Source organism: Podarcis filfolensis, assembly GCF_964270895.1.
Source record: "Podarcis filfolensis genome assembly, chromosome: 1".
Lineage (NCBI taxonomy): Eukaryota > Metazoa > Chordata > Lepidosauria > Squamata > Lacertidae > Podarcis > Podarcis filfolensis.
Window position 1 is genome coordinate 8,806,850 of NC_139604.1, and position 20,430 is coordinate 8,827,279.

The 20,430-nt window shown below is 45.7% G+C and overlaps 1 protein-coding gene across 2 annotated transcripts in view; it reads right to left on the reverse strand.

The window, feature by feature from the left end:
- The window catches only part of PARD3B (par-3 family cell polarity regulator beta), a 624,466-nt gene extending 605,591 nt beyond the window's left edge, over positions 1 to 18,875 (reverse strand). The window contains exon 1 of one of the 2 annotated variants that reach the window (XM_083626664.1): positions 17,620 to 18,875. In XM_083626664.1, the coding sequence (XP_083482790.1) occupies positions 17,620 to 17,739 (120 nt within the window). In that variant the 5' untranslated portion in view covers positions 17,740 to 18,875. The remainder of the gene's footprint in view (positions 1 to 17,619) is intronic. The other variant, XM_083626663.1, reaches the window with a different exon arrangement.
- Between the last annotated feature and the right edge of the window lie 1,555 nt (positions 18,876 to 20,430).

Below are 20,430 nucleotides of genomic sequence, written 5' to 3' on the forward strand. Positions count from 1 at the left end.
ATTATCTACTCCAACCGTTAAAAGATGAAAGGTCAGAGGTTGGGCTCTACTTGGTAATATGCTAATTTCGAAGCCACAGCCATTTAAAAAAAAAAAACCTGTCAGGATCATAATAAAGCAGACAATTCATCAACAGGTTTACCTTCTCCAAATTATAATTTATAATTTTAACACAGAGACACACAATATGCATCTAAATTAAGGTCCAGCACTTTATTTACCAATGCAAGCCGCAGAAGGGGAGGGAGTTAAAATACAGGCACATTTTTAATATATAGATAGATAGATAGATAGATAGATATAGATAGATATAGATATATATAGATATATATAGATATATATAGATAGATATATAGATAGATATATAGATATATATACACACACACACACATACAAATATATATATATACACACATATATATACACATATATACACACACACACACACACACACACACATATATACACATACATATTACAGATAGATAGATATCTATATTAGATAGATAGATAGATAGATACATCTATATAAATGACTTTAGCATTTTACAAAACTGGGAGTAATAATAGTAATTCTGCCAGCTATTTTGCAACATATTCCCGCTGGCGCACAGGGATAATGTAATCAATGCATGGTATTTTTTAAATGGTTCTTCCAGTAATTATTGTTGTCACTCAACATGAATATTCCTTAGCCACTCTTCCTATCCCTGGGGAAACTTTAGATCAAAGCTGATTTCTGGTTGATGCACTTTGTGCAGAAATAAATAAGACCGATTTTAAACCCACAGAGAAGAGCGCCTTATGAGCCACTGTGCCAGCACAGCAGTGCACAGGATAATGGATCTCATCATTAGCAATGCCACAATTCAGGGCACTGCAACGAACCAGCATAGGATCTACTGTGTCAGTGATGCCCTATCTACAAGGTGTAGAAGCCTCCTAGGCCAATTTTACACTGAAGAAACAGGGGGAAAAGGTTCTCTCAGCAAGTAAGAGAGAGTAACTTTTTACTCTCAAGCAAGTAAGCAGGATAGCTCTGCCAGGGACAAAACACTTTTGCAGATGACTAGAGCAACGAAGGATCTCAGCAGAAGTCAAAACACTCACATCCATGTCAGCAAGAATTAGGGGAAACCAAAGCAGTTATTAAGAGGGGGGATGGGGGGTGTATGCCACAAAAGTAAACCAAGGAAATCACTGTGGTTTACGAAATAACATATGCGAAATTCTGGGTTTGAAATCCATGAGATCATTTTGCGGTATAATTCTATTTTTTTTTTTGGGGGGGGGAAATATAGCCACACGTCTTTCTCATTCAATATTATGGGACAAAGTCTTTCATTTATGGGACGATAGTCTCTATCAACTTTTCTCAGCTTTGACTCGTATGCCCTTTCCTTGACAGTGATATCACCACCTCAGCAATCCATGCGCTGGTAACCCCCCCCCCTCCAAATGACTGCAATGTGTTGAATATGCCTTTAAAGACCATCCATAACTACAATTTGTGAAGAATGCAGCAGCAAAATTTCTACTTGAACACATTACACCAGTGCTTTATTCCCTCCATTGCCTAGGTCCATGTCTAGGTTCAATGCAAAACGGTGGCTTCAACATTAGGTCCTGCACCACTTAGGACTTGGGGTACCTCAAGGATTGACCCTCTCCCTACACAAACACACATCTCTTGGCCCCATAATAATTATAATAATTTATTATTTATACCCCGCCCATCTGGCTGGGCTTCCCCAGTCACTCTGGGCGGCTTCCAACAAAATATTAAAATACAGTAATCCATCAAACACTAAAAGCTTCCCTAAACAGGGCTGCCTTCAGATGTCTTCTAAAAGTCTGGTAGTTGTTTATTTCCTTGACATCTGGTGGGAGGACATTCTACAGGGCGGGTGCCACTACCGACAAGGCCCTCTGCCTGGTTCCCTATAACTTGGCTTCTCGCACTGAGGGAATCGCCAGAAGGCCCTCGGTGCTGGACCTCAGCGTCTGGGCAGAACGATGGGGGTGGAGACGCTCCTTCAGGTATACTGAAAATCATCAGCTGAGCCTCCCACCTTTGGATGGCCCCTCAATCTGAGACAGAAAGAGGGAACATCAGTGATGCCCTCGGTCATAGGATTCCTTCCCCAGAGAAGTCTGCCTGGAACTGACATTATTCTCTTTTCAGCATCTGGCAAATACCTTCTTTATTTTATTTAACACCATTCTCCAAGCTGGTTTAGAACTGTATTAACGTCTTGGGACTTCCGGGTTAGCGCCATCGGCGAATGGCGGAGTTCCTCCAATCGGGGGAACGGGCTCCGTGGAAATTGGGTCTGCCCACCGCTGCGAAGGTGGGGACCCGCTAGAAATCCCAGGCGGAGGGAGCCTGGGAACGTGGGGTTCGGCAGAGCACCAGGAGCGCCTCCCCTACTCGCGGGGAACCCCAATTTGGGGCTCCGGAGCGAAGTGGAGTGAGCAGCGCGGTGCTGCGAACTGATTGCTATTTTCACGGAGGGAAGCCACACAGCCATCGCCGGAGAGCGCTGACTTTTTCCTGTTGACAATTGGACTCTAAACAAGTACCCGTGAGTAAAAACGGAAAATTGGATCAAGAAATACTTGAATTAGGCTTCGAAGCGGGAAGGTTCAAAACAGGAAGTCCGCCTCCCGCTTTTTGTAAATAGACTGAAGCAAAAACCTTACAATCTAATAGCCTGGAAAGTTGTTTTTAAAGGTTGGAATTTCCTGCATTTACAACTATTAAAACCCCCTTGGAAGCAGGTGAAAAGGGGGGGGGATCTGACTGTTTAAGCCTGCAGGAGAGAGAGTAAAGGAAAATAAGTTTCCATCGTCTCAAACCTGGGAACAGGGTGTCAGGACAGAAATTGTCGGAGACGTCCATTGATTGTACGTGGAGCATTTTGACAGATAGTTAAAAAAGAGAACCAAACTGACTTCAATGCTGCCTTCTGCATTTTAAAGAAACAAAGTATTTGAAAATTGAAAATTGAAAGTAACTTTCTTTTGTTGGACATGTTTTAAAAAGATGGATACAAATAGAAATTGTGTCCCCTAGAGGGAGCTTGTCAATTTGTTGCTGCAGTTTACTTGGAGACCTCACAGCTGCGAGATTGGGATTGTGGGACCAGCCGTTCGACCTTGAATAGAAACGTGTGGGGAGGAAGTTTTGGTGTCTGCTTTTTGCAAGATAAATGCTTTGCTGGAGCAGTTGCATGAGAAGACGGGTTTGATGAAGGAGAAGTTGGACTTGATGACTGCTGTAGCCAGTGAATATGGATTAACAGGAAACATAGAAATTATGCAGCGACCAACTCAGGAAATTGGTTCGACTGGGCAAGTGCAAGGGCAGATGAAGATGGAGGAGGCTGCGATCGCACCCCAAGCAACACAAATGGAGAGATCCGAAGCCCTGCAGGAGCACAAGCCGCTGTTTTGGAAGATTGAATTTGGAGTGGGCCTGGGAGAGCCTGGAGTTAAGGAGGCTCTTAACTTTGGGAGGACGTGGAAATATGCTGACAACTATTTTTTGGATAGTTACTTTTTGGATTATAATGATGATGGCGGGGAGTGGGACTGTGGGGAATGGGCTAGTCTGATGAAGGAAGATGGATATAACTATCGGTTGGAATCCCCCAGAGACCTCAAGGAGAAAGGGAAGAAATTAAGAAAGAAACCAACGAAAGATAAGGAAAAGTGTAAGCATAAACAAGAAGAAGAAAATCTGCAGAAGAGGCATAGAAGAGACTTAAGGGCCTCGGACATAAGATCACCAGGTTGATGGACTGGATGGAATGGACAGTAAGGACTGACATAACCCGAGACCAGGAAGAAGGGACGTTGGACAAATTTTTTTTAAAAAAAAGCCTATAAAAGGAAAATTTTCTTTTTATTTTTGGAATTAGTGTAAAACTAATGAAATATTAGGGAAAATGTTGGAATGGAATTATCTGGCTTTAGTAGAAAGGATATAAGGAGTTATGTATAAATATGTTTTAAATTTTGAACATTAAGGTTTTCTTTTTATGGTAAGACAAGGTTAAATAAATCAAGGTAAATTGAATGACAGAATATGTCAAAAGATGGAAAGGACTTGTTGAGTTAACTAATAGGTTAGACTATCTAAATAAGAATTGAGAAAGACGGAAAGAATTTGCTGAAACAACGAATTAAATTAGAATACGAAAAGGGAGGTGTGAGGAGGTCAAAGAATTAAGCAAATGAAAAGATGTAATATGGGATTTGTCTTTTTTTCTTCTTTTTTTTGTTGTGATGTATTTGTTCCTTTTTTTCTTATTTTTTGTCCTTTTTCTTGTACTTTTGAAACTCTGAATAAATATCATTTTTAAAAAAATAGAACTATATTAACATCTTAAACCCTGCATTTCGTGACTAGTGTGTTGCTTTAGCTCTGAAAGGATGTTTTCTGATTCTGACATTTTAGGATTATAACGGAATTTATTTTACTTTTCACGTTATCATCGGTAGTTGTGCTTTCATAGTTGTTGCTGTGCCGATTAATGGCTAGTATTTCGTTGGATTTTATTATTTTAAAACTGTTTTAATTGTTCATTGCCCAGAGAAGTTTGCTATGGGGCAATTCACACATACAATAAAAAAGTAAATAATAAAATTCATACCGTGAAAGGGGTTCTCTCCTTAACCTGGCAAGCAATCACCAGCAACTCCCACAAAATATGAGGAGCTGTTGCATGAAGTGATACTTGAGCTTATTAATATGCTTGTCATGGTGAACGAACTTTAATGCTGTACAGCTTAATTAAGATTTTCTATTCAAGAAAACATATTGATGCAAGGGCAAATTAGAGGGCTGTTAATGAACTCTGATCCATAAAGGATAAATTAATATTTAGTTGGGTATGAGACAGTATAATCTTGAACATGTCTGAGTAAGTTGCATCTAAAAACTCCGCCTACAGTTTCTCATGCTACAAGAACACAGATAATCCCACTCACTGGGAAAATTAGAAATAACTGCCTTCATCCAAGCATGGAAACACAACTGAAGGAAATCACTATAGACCAACCCCGGTTGTTACAAGCAATAATTTCACCTTCCTCTCTTAACAAATACAATATACCACATTGGTTTAGCAGCTATGTTTTGCTTCTTAAAAAGAAATGCCTAATCGTGGGGAAACAATGTCCAAGACCAGCCAGAGGTCAAAGTAACCAGAAAACTAACCCAGAATTTAGCCCAGAATTAACATCTTGTGTGTCCTGACTCCTGACATCTTCCTCACCTCTCGTTTATTGAAAGACCCCATATAAGTGGCCCTGCTCAACCTGGGAAAGAGGGTGATATTGCAGAAAACATGTGGGTAGCATAGAATATACATCTCATTTGGTGATTTAACCTCCGCACCCCAAAAGCAGTAGGAATAGGACAATCACCACCATCCATTCCTTTGGTCAACAATAGAAATGGTCAGGGGAAGCCAGTTGCAGTACAGTGGTACCTCGGGTTAAGTACTTCATTCGTTCCGGAGGTCCGTACTTAACCTGAAACTGTTCTTAACCTGAAGCTAATGGGGCCTCCTGCTGCTGCCGCTCCGCCGGAGCACGATTTCTGTTCTCATCCTGAAGCAATGTTCTTAATCCGAGGTAATATTTCTGGGTTAGCGGAGTCTGTAGCCTGAAGTGTATGTAACCTGAAGCGTATGTAACCCGAGGTACCACTGTATAGAATTGTACTGTACCTGCCCTCCAGCTGCACCTAATTGTTAGAATACAGTGGTACCTCGAGTTAAGTACTTAATTCATTCCGGAGGTCGGTTCTTAACCTGAAACTGTTCTTAACCTGAAGCACCACTTTAGCTAATGGGGCCTCCTGCTGCTGCCGTGCCGCTGGAGCACAATTTCTGTTCTCATCCTGAAGCAAAGTTCTTAACCTGAAGCACTATTTCTGGGTTAGCGGAGTCTGTAACCTGAAGCGTATGGAACCTGAAGCGTATGGAACCCGAGGTACCACTGTATTTTCAGAAATATTCTCATTTAGTCTAGTTCACTTCTTTTTTTGCAGCAAAATGATCTAACTATCCAAGTCCTTTATCTACTGTTCAGTTTCTCCAAATGCAGTCCCTGGTTCACACATTACGCTAAGCCACGGTGCATTTAATAACCACAAGTTAGCCAAAATTTGTCCCGCGGATTTTGAAACAAACCATGGCTTGTTTCCCCAGAGTCTCTATTTGCTTCCAGTTGTTCTTGTCTAACACCTTTGTAGCTTGGGGAGCACCAGCAGAGTGGGAACAGGGAAGACAAACCAGAAAGGGTGCAGGATTCAAACATAATGGCAAGCCAAGATTCATAAGCCTACACCAAACCATGGCTTCAGATTATAGCTTGCTGGCAGTAACCAAGCATAGCTATGCCGCTAGGCAGGGTTCATACATAAAATAGGTTAGAATTATATGGCTCAGGTGTTAGAAACTGAGATATGAAAGTTAGGAGCTAAATGGCACCTTAAACCGAGGTTATGGGCGCAACAACAGAATGTCCAGGCACACTTTTTTTAATAACGAAGAATACAAAGCTGAAAAATGAATGAACTGCAGCTAAAATATTACGTTCATTTTTCATACGGTCTAGTCCTTCTCCTACCCACCCCCTAATATTCTTAAGAGGGTCTCTTCTCCAGTCTTCAGAGAGTAGCTGGAAGTGGGGAGGCAGAAAATGGTCCTCCTTTCTTCCACTCTTCAGTTTTAATCTGAAATCTTTGGTGCAGTACTGTGCCCAGAGCTCAGAAACTGCTTGCGTTCATGAAATCCCCTGCTGCAAAATGTGCATAGAACAATGGGAGTTTCAGACACTGCGAAGCCACACCATCTCACCTGTCTCATTAATTAACTTTTTGTGCTAATCTAACTTTACCTGTGTTCTTTCCCTTACCTTCCTCAGGGTTCAGTCTACAAGCCAGTGTGGAAGCAGATTTAGAGGCAGCTAAGTTAAGTACTAGTGATGTATGGAAGTGAGAGGTGGAAGTGAGAGCTGGACCATAAAGAAGGCTGATCGCCGAAGAACTGATGATTTTGAATTATGGTGCTGGAGGAGACTCTTGAGAGTCCCGTGGACTGCAAGAAGATCAAACCTCTCCATTCTTAAGGAAATCAGCCCTGAGTGCTCACTGGAAGGACAGATCCTGAAGCTGAGGCTCCAATACTTTGGCCACCTCATGAGAAGAGAAGACTCCCTAGAAAAGACCCTGATGTTGGGAAAGATTGAGGACACAAGGAGAAGGGGACGCCAGAGGAGGAGATGGTTGGACAGTGTTCTCGAAGCTACCAGCATGAGTCTGACCAAACTGTGGGAGGCAGTGGAAGACAGGAGTGCCTGGCGTGCTCTGGTCCAGGGGGTCACGGAGAGTCGGACACGACTGAACGACTAAACAACAACAACAACAAAGTCAAGTACAGGCAACTCCCCTCTTGCACATGATCGACTGGTGTGCGACAATGCACACACATGGCATCAGGAAAACAGAAGCAGCAGGAGAGAGCTGGAAAGTCCTTCTGGCTTGCAGAAAGACCCTCCCAGAGTCCAAAGAGGGTGCTGAAGAGACCAGAAGCACAACAGGGCTTTGTTTTGGCTGCTCAGCCTCCCCGCCTAACAACTGGCGTAGGGGAAAGCAGTTACTGCTGCCACACTAACCTGTGCATCAGCTGTTCGACGGGGAAGCTGAGCAGCCAAAGCAAAGCCCTACTGCACCTCCAGCTGTGGGGAGGGTATCTTCATGGGCCACGCCAATTCTCTAGGGTGCTCCCCGCGTACGTGCATTTCACTCATGCACACAGGGCGCCGGGAAGTAACACCTGTGTAAGTGGGGAGTCGCCTATAAAGGTATTTGCATTATCCATCAATCTATCGGAGGCCCAGAATAGGAAATGACACCATTAGAAGCAAAAGCATAGTTTTATTATGCACTTATTCCTTCTCTTCCAATATCAGCAGCAAATTTTGCCTCTTGCAAGGACTAAATTCTTGAGACTAAATTCTTAATTGAGCCCCACAGGAAATCCCAAGACGCAAAGGCAAACACCCAGAAGCCCTCTAAGCAGAAAACCTCACTGAACAGTTGCAGTTCCAAGTCCTACTTCTTTATACGTAATTAAAGGGTCACACCTCAAGGTTACACCTAAGAGGAAGTCAGGCACAACCTGCTTACTTCTGCTGGTTGGTAACAGTTAACTCATTGGTATTCCCACTGGGAAAAAGTTACTCTGCCAAAAAGAAAAGAAAACTAGGTTGTTTTGGCATTTGTTTTTGGAAAAAAATCCATGTTAACTACTGCTAATCATCTTATTTTCTTTTAAACGCTTACAAAATCAGTTACAAACTACATTCACGCAGCATTAACTCTGCTGGGTGTGTGACGTTTCTCTAATTGGATTACAGGTTGTAGAGCAACTCTAATTTCTTTTTAAAAAAACAAAACAAAACACTAAACCATGAATACAGGATTTCTGATAGTTTTGAGATCAGGCTACTAGAGATAAGGGCTCGGAAGAAAATATATTTTTTTAGTCACAGGAAAGATATAGTCCCCACAGGGTTGGTGTGTGGCATCACACCAGTTTACATCCTTGTGACTGAACCTTTTTGTTACGGTAATTATCCGTTATCGACAACTTTCGATAATCAACTAAGCGTGTGGAAAGCAAGATGTCCAGGTGTCAGGATGGCGCCTGACATCTCCACCATCTGGAGGTGCATGCCTGAGGATTCTTGAATCTTGACTGTTTTCACACACGAGCTACACATCCTGTAGAATTCTATCAGCTATATTTCATCTGCACAATCAGAATGAATTTCAGGAACCCAAAAGTCATATTACAACTTTGACTTTTGAGGCATCTGGCCCCAAAATGGCAACTCAGTCTTTCGTTTAGGGGACTGTAAGGTAAAAGTAAAGGGACCCCTGAGCGCTAAGTCCAGTCGCAGACGACTCTGGGGTTGCAGTGCTCAGCTCACTTTATTGGCCGAGGGAGCCGGCGTACAGCTTCTGGATCACGTGGCCAGCATGACTAAGCTGCTTCTGGCGAACCAGAGCAGCGCACGGAAACACCGTTTACCTTCCCGCTGGAGTGGTGCCTATTTATCTACTTGCACTTTGACGTGTTTTCGAATTGCTAGGTTGGCAGGAGCTGGGACCGAGCAACGGGAGCTAACTCGAACCGCCGACCTTCTGATCGGCAAGCCCTAGGCTCTGTGGTTGACAACTCTGGGAAACGGGGGGTGGGGCGCCGGAGGGATCTTAGCACCATGGCGCTGGATATGCTTAAGACAGCCCTGACCCTGAGATTAAGAGTCTCCATGCTCCAGCAACTGAGCTATCACACTGTCATGCACATCCACCTGTGCATAAAGAACTTCATAAAAGCACCAGCATTGCAGATGCTCTTTTGAGACTGGAATTATTACAGGGCAGTGATGAGAAAACTTCACTTTTCAGCAATGTTTTTTTAAAAAATAACCCTGTTAGAAACAAGGCTATCAGTCTTACAAAGGCACTCTGTTTTGACGAAGTCTGGAAAGACGGGCTAAATATAACCAGCCTCCTCCAGGTTTGGCAGCATTATGTTTCCAAATTGTGACTATCACTTGAGAAGAGATAATGGCAGATTTGTTTTGTTTTCTGTTTTGGTCTCTCGCAAGCATCAAGGAAGCCTACCTAAGGGAGGTATGGGCAGTAGGGGCAAAGTCTTCTCCAGCCCACCTCACCATGCAGTTTGTGAAAACAAGTTATTGGCTGGGATCCAAATCAAATGTACCATCCATGTACATGCCCACACAATATGTGCTAGAGGAAAGCACTTGTGCTTGGTTGCAGTAATATTTCATAGTCACATAAATACTATGCAAAAATATACATTATACAAGCGTAAAGAAGTAGGCGGCAAGGAGATAATACAAGCTTAAACAAGACTTCTATAAATAACTGTATGATTTGTTCACATACATAATTCAGAGTATGTGTTGTTTATCCTACAGTCCCCAATTAAAAATAATAATACTACTTTGGCTTTTATAAACAATTTCAGTAAAGCAACGTCTTCAAAAATGTTGCCCATCCAATGACCTTTTAATGCTTTTTCCTTTCCTACTGGTTTTGGGGGACAGGGGGCGGGCAGGTGTGGGGGACTCCCTGGTCCTGAACGGGGTATCTGACTTTTAGAAGACACCTGAAGGAGGCAACCCTGTTTTGGGAAATTTTTAATGTCTAATGTTTTGCCATTTTGTATGTGCTGTAGGCTGCCCAGAGTGGTTGGGGAAACCTAGCCAGATGGGCAGGGTAAAAATAATAAATTTATTATTATTATTTATTTCCCCGCTATAAATCATTTTAAAAAGGGCATAATATTAACTTCCAGAACTCCCTTGTGGGAGCCAGTCCAAAGGGCCCTGAGAGATTCAGGAAGGTCAAGACCATGAAGGTGAACAGATCAGCGCACACAACACTTTGGCTTGCAGACCATATCTTGACTATGTAAGGAAGGCTGCTAGTGAGCATTTGCCCCTGAATGACCTAATATTTGTCTCTACGGGTAGCAAGAGCACAACACTGCCCATATAGTTTTTACTTGCAAATGGTCCTTTCCTAGCTAGATACAGCTTGGTGTATACATTCGTACACACCAAGAGTTCAAACTATCAATTCACCCATTTCAATTTAGTATAGCGGTACCTCGGGTTAAGTACTTAATTCATTCTGGAGGTCCGTTCTTAACCTGAAACTGTTCTTAACCTGAAGCACCACTTTAGCTAATGGGGCCTCCTGCTGCCGCCACGCCACCACAGCACGATTTCTATTCTCATCCTGAAGCAAAGTTCTTAACCCGAGGTACTATTTCTGGGTTAGTGGAGTCTGTAACCTGAAGCGTATTGTCAGGGAACTGACATCGGAGCGCAGAGCGGAGGTAGGGCTCTCCGATGATGCAGGAGAAAGGACCAGCAGGGAGAGGGAGAATACTTCCATTGGGGAAGGAAATAAGCGTGACACCAGGAAAGAAGGGGAGGAGGAAGGGTCTTCAGAGAGAGGGCTCCAAGACCCTTCCACAGGGTCCAGCGGGGAGAACCCAGGACCTCCGCTGGCCACGCCCACTCTGCGCAGGAGACTTCCGCGCAGAGAGGCGAGGAGGAGACTTGGCGTCAAACAGCTTTTATGTTGGAAGAAGTTTAGGGAACGCCCACTGACGGATTCTGCCAGTGACTGAGACAGTCGCCTTGTAAGGGCTGTCAAATCAGGGAAAGGTTTAGCTACCCCAACAGCTGGGAGCAGTTTGGAATTTACCCACAAGCAACCCCAATTCCCATTACACGTATGTAACCCGAGGTACCACTGTATGCAGATCTGGCTCACCATTCAAAAACTCCTAGCTGGGATTATGGCTCCTAACTAGTAGTAACTATTCACTTTCCTATGCCTTCTTAAACCTGACAAGAGGCTTCATTTTAATATTGTTTTTTCTGTTTCAGATTTTTTCTCCATATGGATAGTACAAGAGAAGAACACCCCATCTGTATTATAGCGAACAATGCAGGGGTTTTCTTGAGAATCTTTCGCAAGAAGTTTGACCTGAATTTTTCAGGTCTCTGGAATGTTTGTTTTGGATTCCCTAACTTCTTGCTCCCTCGTGAAACAAACTTACGAGGAAGTTTGACTGTTTGTTTTACCATCGTAATTAACGGTGACAATTTAGGCTTAGATAAATAACCAGGCACTTTGGATGCTATACACTAATAACTCAAACATTTATCAAAGACAGGAGAAGCTGAATCTTCATCTTTCCTCCCCTGAAAGCATTGCTTAAGAGGGACATTTAATTGAATGGAACTTCCCACACATAACTCAGACTGCATCCCAGATTCTTGTGAAGCGGATGCACATATTTGCAATCAGTACGACAATCGAGATGCCATCCTGATGGATGCTATAGCCCAAGACATCTGAAGGGCCATAGGTCCCCACCACTCCTCCAGAACAGGCACATCCAACTCCCAAGAGACAGCGATCTACTCACAGTATATATTTAAAAAAACAGACAGTGATCTACCAATTGTCTTTGGAGAATGGACCAGAGTTGTTGAGCTTTTTTTAGGGAGCCAGAGTACGGGGGGGTTTTGTGGATCACGATCGATCTGTTGGACATGCCTGCTCTAGAATTACCATATTTTTCGCTCTATAAGACACACCAGACCTTAAGACATAGTTTTGGAGGAGGAAAACGAGAGAAAAAATATTCTGAATCTCAGAAGCCAGAACAACAAGAGGGAACGCTGCACAGCGAACCCTCTTGCAGTTCTGGCTTCTGGGATAGCTGTGCAGCCTGCATTCGCTCCATAAGACGCATACACATTTCCCCTTACATTTTAGGAGGGAAAAAGTGAGTCTTATAGAGCAAAAAATACAGTAATTTCCTGGACTTTGGTCACAGAGTTACATTTACCACGGGCCCCTATTCCAAGCCCCCTATTTCTTTCATAGGTGGTACATGCAAAACTTTAAACACATCACCAAAGCTGGAACTCTAAGGTAAGTTCTGAAAGAGATTATGGTATATCTTTCGGAACTCAGAACATAGGCACAGTGATTACAATACATTGTTTCATACACAAATAATTCATAGCTGGCGCACAAATTGTAATGCATTGTAATCAGCATAAAATACAAGGTATTTCCTTGTCAACGGAAGAAGAAAAAACTTAGAAGTGTTTCCTAGGGCTCTTTCTCAACCACCTACACTGATGTTGCATCTTGTGGATGAAAGAATACTCAGCCTGTGAAGCTGCATTATCAAGAAGGGAAATGTGTCTGTAATCAGCTCTCTTCTAAATCAATCACACGGCACACAGGTGTCTAGGGTTTATGGTGTTAACAGAGCAATAAAAATGAAACACTTGCAGAGGACCTGATTTACATCATCAGCATGTGCTTGTTTTTAAAAGAGAACGAAAAAAAGCACTGATCAAGCATTTGTAGAAGCTTGGAAAAGACCACACTGGCCCAAACACACATTAATTTGAGAATCAAGGACTCTGAGGGGCATCTAAGGCTGGGTGGTCCAATGACCACAGGTGGCCCTCCAAGGCCTTTCTTCAGGGCCCTCAGAAACATCTGATGACAGGGTCCTAGAGTCCTCCCACATCCTTCCCAGGAGGCAGGAGTGCCCTAGGGCAGGCTTCCTCAAACTCGGCCCTCCAGATGTTTTTGACCTACAACACCCATGATCCCTAGCTAGCAGGACCAGTGCTCAGGGATGATGGGAATTGTAGTCTCAAAACATCTGGAGGGCAGAGGATGAGGAAGCCTGCTCTAGGGCTCTGCCAGAGCTTTGCAACACCTTCCCAAAGTAAGTAGTTACTTCCCAAAGTAAGTATGGTAAAGGGACCCCTGACCATTAGGTCCAGTCGTGACCGACTCTGGGGTTGCGGCGCTCATCTCGTTTTATTGGCCGAGGGAGCCGGCATACAGCTTCCGGGTCATGTAGCCAGCATGACTAAGCCGCTTCTGGCGAACCAGAGCATCGCACGAAAGCCGTTTACCTTCCCACCGGAGCGGTACCTATTTATCTACTTGCTCTGGCGTGCTTTCAAACTGCTAGCTTGGCAGGAGCAGGGACCGAGCAACGGGAGCTCATCCTGTCGCGGGGATTTGAACTGCCGACCTTCTGATCGGCAAGTCCTAGGCTCTGTGGTTTAACCCACAGTGCCACCCGTGTCCCTTCCCAAAGTAAGTACTTACTACCAAAGTACTTCCCAAGTAAGCCCAGTGCATGACTTACCCAGCTTTGGGAAAGCAGTGGACACGAGCATCAAATTTTGGCCTGACTCTGCACCCCTGCACAACACAGCAGTATGCAGCCAGCGGGTTCCATGTTGAAGTACCCATTTGATATAAAAAGTTGGACCGCCCTGATCTATAAGTAAATATGCACACCATCACCACTGTTTACCAAATACACCACTCCCTTTATGCCCTACTGGTTTATCTTCTTTATTATACGCATATTTAACACAGCAGAGTATAACGTATGTTTAGCAGCTCAATAAACAATCTGAAATAGCGACCACCCATTATGGTGGAGGGGGGAGAGGACTGGGAGGGGCGATTTGTGTTTACAGTTGTTTCATGGCAAAAATCAAGGCAGGAAACTTTATTATCATACGGAAGACCAGTTGGAAGGCCAAAATCAACTATCAAACCTCATGAATCTCCGAACTGTTCATGTACAAGTTATTGGGTTTTTTTGCTACTCAATGGTTTGTTTTCAATTAGTGTGATGCTTCTACTTTAAGTATGGCTATAAGATGAACATACAAAGCTTTCCGATATATCTAGCCCTATATTCTCAACATAGATATTGCCTATCATTGAGCTGATGGATTTCCCCAACCTAAAACATACAATTCTGCATCCAGCCTTGCCAAGCACTGGATTTGGCATGTCTCATAAAGAATGCATTCTACCATTGAGCTATAGTCCTGGTCCAGTAAGAAACACATGCCATTGGGGAATCAAGCCCTGGTTTCCCGCACAATGGACATACATGTTCGCCGCTCTACTAACAATGAAAAGGGTTCTCCATTTATCAGAGCCAGCAACTCATTGTAGTAAGGCATAGGTAGGCAAACTAAGGCCTGGGGGCTGGATCCGGCTCAATCGCTTCTAAATCCGGCCCACGGACGGTCCGGGAATCAGCGTGCTTTTCCATGAGTAGCATGTGTCCTTTTATTTAAAATGCATCTCTGGGTTATTTGTGGGGCCTGCCTGGTGTTTTTACATGAGTGGAAAGTGTGCTTTTATTTAAAATGCATCTCTGGGTTATTTGTGGGGCATAGGAATTCATTCATTATGATTTTTTCAAAACATAGTCTGCTGAAAAAGTTTGCTGACCCCTGTATAGTCATACCTCGGGATGAATATGCTTTGGGTTAGGCAAATTCGGATTGCACTCCGCGGTGATCCGGAAGTAACAGAGCGCGTTACTTCCGGGTTTCGCCATGCGCGCATGCGCAGAAGTGCCGAAACGTGACCCGCGCACACGCAGACGCGTGGATACGGATTACGTTCACTTTGGGGTGCGAACGGGGCTCCGGAACAGATCCCATTCACATCCCGAGGTACCACTGTAGTTTGGTATCTGAAGAAGTGTGCAAACACACGAAAGCTCATACCAATAACAAACTTAGTTGGTCTCTAAGGTGCTACTGGAAGGAATTTTTTTATTTTGTTTTCCCTATAGTAATGTATCCCTTTTGGTGTAAGACATGCCATGAAAAAAGAGATACTTTAAAAATAGAAAAGGTTCACAAGCAGTAAGGTGGAACATGAAACTATCTGTATAAGAAAGAGAGCAGAATTTGAAGATCATCCTAGAGCAAGGAACCAGCAGCTGTCTAGATGATGCAACTCCAGTCATTGGCTATCATGGTTGGGGCTGATGGGATACCAAGTCCAACAACCTCTGGTGGGCCACACATTCCCAACCCATCTCCTACAGGAAATACGGAGCCAAGACACAACAGAGGCTTACCTCTGACCCACCCACTTTCACACCATCCAACATACTGGGATCTTCAGAAGAAGGAACCAGAGGCAGCAGCTAAGCCAGTCAGTCTTGTATGAATGACAAGAGGAAAACAGCATAGGGACAGAGCATGTTCTCCAGTTGCAAGGTGGACTCAAAGCAACTTCCCACAGCTGGATGCTCTCTGCCCAGCCTACAACATTAAAAGGCATATGGAGCTCAGCCATCCCATTTTTGGTGACTTCACCATTTCTCTTCCAGCAGATAATAATAATAATAATAATAATAATAATAATAATAATAATAATAATAATAATTTATTATTTATACCCCGCTCATCTGGCTGGGCTTCCCCAGCCACTCTGGGCAGCTTCCAACAAAACACTAAAATATAATAATCTATTAAACATTAAAAGCTTCCCTAAACAGGACTGCCTTCAGATGTCTTCTAAAAGTTTGGTAGTTATTTTTCTCTTTGACATCTGGTGAGAGGGCGTTCCACAGGGCGGGTGCCACTACCGAGAAGGCCCTCTGTCTGGTTCCCTGTAACTTGGCTTCTCGCAGCGAGGGAACCGCCAGAAGGCCCTCAGCGCTGGACCTCAGTGTCCGGGCAGAACGATGGAGGTGGAGACGCTCCTTCAGGTATACTGGGCTGAGGCTGTTTAGGGCTTTAAAGGTCAACACCAACACTTTGAATTGTGCTCGGAAATGTACTGGGAGCCAGTTTAGGTCTTTCAAGACCGGTGTTATATGGTCTCGGCGGCCGCTCCCAGTCACCAGTCTAGCTGCCACATTTTGGATTAGTTGTAGTTTCTGGGTCACCTTCAAAGGTAGCTCCACATAGAGCACATTGCAGTAGTCCAAGCAGGAGATAACTAGAGCATGCACCACTCTGGCGAGACAGTCCGCGGGCAGATAGGGTCTCAGCCTGCGTACCAGATGGAGCTGATAAACAGCTGCCCTGGACACAGAATTGACCTGTGCCTCCATGGACACCTGTGAGTCCAGAATGACTCCCAGGCTGCGCACCTGGGCCTTCAGGGGCACAGTTACCCCATTCAGGACCAGGGAGTCCCCCACACCTGCCCACCTCCTGTCCCCCCAAAACAGTACTTCTGTCTTGTCAGGATTCAACCTCAATCTGTTAGCCGCCATCCAGTTGCCAGGAATGTGGGGCAGCGCGAGAATTCAAAATGAGACGGATGGAGATGGACCCACAAAGCAATTGCTGTTAGATGCTACAGACTGGATGAAGGTCATTCATCACAAGGAGGTTGGTTTTGCTGGCCATCACCTTGGCAAAATCATAATGAATGCTAGAAAGTGACAGACAAGTCCAGTGATGCAGACTTTAACAAGTCTATAGCCCTTCAGTTTAGGAATCTTTAGTCACCTGTGGTAAGTAGCTCAGAAACGAAGAAGAAAAATAGCTAAGTTAACATGGAAGTTAGCGGCACTGCAAAACCCAGGACACTTAAATTAGAATAAAGGCCCGTTGAAGCGGTAAACAAAATAGAGCTGTATGTCTAACCTTCCGATTGTAACAATTCATACAAACATATTTGGCAGTGCTGTTCTGAGTATTATTTGCAACCTCTTGTCTTCCTGGTACTCAAGAGCTGCTATTGGCTGGACAACCTATCAGCTCCCAGGGAGATCTTATGATGGTGCTATATAAATCTAATAAATAAATAAAAGTTTGGCATTGCTATTTGCAACTAATGTTTTGCCTTTATAAACACTTCAGCCACACATAAAACACAACAGGGTTTTTTTTTTCCCTTAAAGGAAACCAGACAATATGTTTATAAGCAACATTTATGAAGGGAAATTGACATGGAACATCACAATCCCATCACTCATCTTATGCTGTGGTGTCGTTTTTGACAGCAGTCTACCATCTACATGAAAAGGCCATTCAAGCAACTGGCAATGCGCTTCTGTCTCAAAATATGCACGCATGCAGCAGAAGGATGCATGCAATCACTTTGCAGGCAGAAGCCACAGGAGGCGACTTTGCCTTGCCTTGTTACAGGTAAAGAACATTCCTTACCTTTTCTTTGGTTCTCAGGTATCTCTGGAGAGCCTGCTGTGTTAAGTCTCTAACCGGGATCTGTCCATCTTTACAGGGAACCACAATCCCCGTCTTGCCAAAGCAAACCGTCACTTTCATCTCATCCAAATAAAAACCTATTTAGAGGCCTGTTGTTGTTGTTGTTTTTAAAAAACGAGGGGTTTCAAAAGGGAATGATTGGGGGGGAGGGCAGGGAGGAGAGAGGTGTGGGCAGCCTTGCCAGCAAAGCGAGCAAAATAACATTCACTTTCCAACTCTTAAAACAGATCCTAAGCTTCACTGTTTGGGGGGCAATGGGGGGGGGGGGAGAAAAACTAAAAGCTCCTCTGAGCAGCAGCAGGTGTTTGAGGAAGGGGGAGAAAAAGAGAGAGAGAAGGAAAGAGGGCCAGAACTGCTGGAGGGAGAGAAACAGGCCCGGGAGATGGAGGCAGGCCAAGCAGCCCTGAAGGCTGAGGCAAAGCGCAACAGCAACAAAGGTCACACGCGAGTTCTCCAATGGAGAGGGAGAGAAAGAGGCAGAGTAAGGGAAGGAGGGATCGAGGCAGACTGGGTCTGCCCTATGGAAACCAGCTGCACGCACCACGGAGGGGGAAGAGAGAGAGGAGGGTGGTGGCGGCGGCGGCGAGCGCGCGGCCTCCGTCTCCTGCGCGCTCAAACGCAAGCGGCGGCTCGGAAGGAGTTGGGAAGCGGCGAAGGCGCGCAGCGGCGGCGACCCCGAGGGCGAGGGAAAAGGGCGGCCCTTGGCTCCCCACCCCGCCGAGCCCTCCCCACAGGCTGCTTCCCCAGAGGCGGAGGAGGCGGCCAAAACCGGAAGGGAGAGATTGGAAGCGTCTGTGCGCCCCAGGGGAAGAAGCGCAGGGCCGAGCCTTGGAGAGGGGCGCGCCAACGCGACTAGGCACCTCGGGCTCGGAGGGAGGGCAGCTTGGGAACGGCGGGGGGGGGGGTTCCTTCCTTCCTTCCTTCCTTCCTTCCTTCCTTCCTTCCTTCCTTCCTTCTCGCCTTCCCGCCGCCCGCCCCCTCTCTGTGGGGCAGCTGCCTGGGCGCCCCGACTCCCGCCCCTTCCCGCGCGCCCTGCCCGGGTCTCTCCACCCGACTCCTCGCGGCTCAGCGCCCAGGCACCCCGGGAAGGGCAGGCACGGCTCTCGGTCGTGGGGGGTGCGCAAGGTTTGCGCGCGTGCTTTGCTTCCTCCCGCAGCAACGGCAACAGCTTAAAGGGGCCGCGGACACCTCCTGGGCCGGCCGGCCGCCCTCCCGCTCCTCCTCCTCCCGCAGCGAGCGTTTTAAATGCAAGCTCCGTAGCACCGCAGCAACAAGTCCTCTCGCCAGAGCGAGGCGAGGCAGAGGGAAACTACGTATCCACTGCTTGATCTGCTTCCCACCAAGTTGCGATTTTTTGTTTTTTCCCGAAACTTTGTTGACATTTTTAAATACAGTGTTGCCTTCCAAGACACGAGCAGATGTGAAGTGTTGCAGGCAGACTTCGACGCTGCGCGGACTGCAGGAAAGCAAACATGGGGGAATCTTCCGCATTTACAGATCCCAGTTCTGAAAGCTCATATGTATTCTTCCATAGAGTTGGAAGGGAGGAAAGGGTCATCTAGTCCAACCCCTGCAGGAATCTTAACACGCGGTTTCCCCATCCGATTTGAAACCGGACCGGATCCTAGGTAGCTTTGCAGATTTCTCCTTAGTGCAGATTACTATTTGTTAACAGACAATGCGAACCAGCCGAGTTGACCCGGAGAGGTTAGCCTGCTTTCTGTGATCTTCGTCACATTCGCCAGCTGTGGGACTGTGCAAACCCTGTGTGTTTATGTGGCAATTAAAGGTAAAGGGACCCCTGACCATTAGGTCCAGTTGACTCTGGGGTTGTGGCACTCATCTCGCTTTATTGGCCGAGGGAGCCGGCGTACAGCTTCTGGGTCATGTGGCCAGCATGACTAAGCCGCTTCTGGCGAACCAGAGCAGCGCACGGAAACGCCGTTTACCTTCCCGCCTGAGCGGTACCTATTTATCTACTTGCACTTTGACGTGCTTTCGAACTGCTAGGTTGGCAGGAGCAGGGACCGAGCAACGGGAGCTCACCCTGTCGCGGGGATTCGAATCGCCAACCTTCTGATTGGCAAGCCCTAGGCTCTGTGGTTTAACCCACAGCGCCACCCACGTCCCTTTATGTGGCAATTAAAGGTACCCCTGCTCGTACGGGCCAGTTGTGACCAACTCTAGGGTTGCGTGCTCATCTCGCTCAAGACGCCGTGAGCCGGCGCCGTCCGAAGACACTTCCGGATCACGTGGCCAGCGTGACGAAGCTGCAACTGGCGAGCCAGCACCAGTGCCACACACGGAAACGCCGTCTACCTTCCCGCTATAAAGCGGTACCTATTTATCTACTTGCACTTTGACGTGCTTTCGAACTGCTAGGTTGGCAGGAGCAGGGACTGAGCAACGGGAGCTCACCCCATCGTGGGGATTTGAACCGCCAACCTTCTGATCGGCAAGTCCTAGGCTTTGTGGTTTAACCCACAGCGCCACCTGCATCCCTTTATGTGGCAATTAAGTCGCACCACATTCACAAGTATGGCCTGGTGGCAATAGTATGCATACTTCCCATGGCAATAAGCAGGGCCGGCCCATGCATGAGGCAAGGCGAGGCAACAGCCTCAGGCAGCGGGATCCACAGGCAGCAGATCCCAGTGTAGACCTCCAGGCACTAAAAGTCTGGAGTCAGCATGCATAGGGACTGCAAAGGCTATTCTGGCAAATAGGTGCTCCGACCGTTTTGATGGAGCA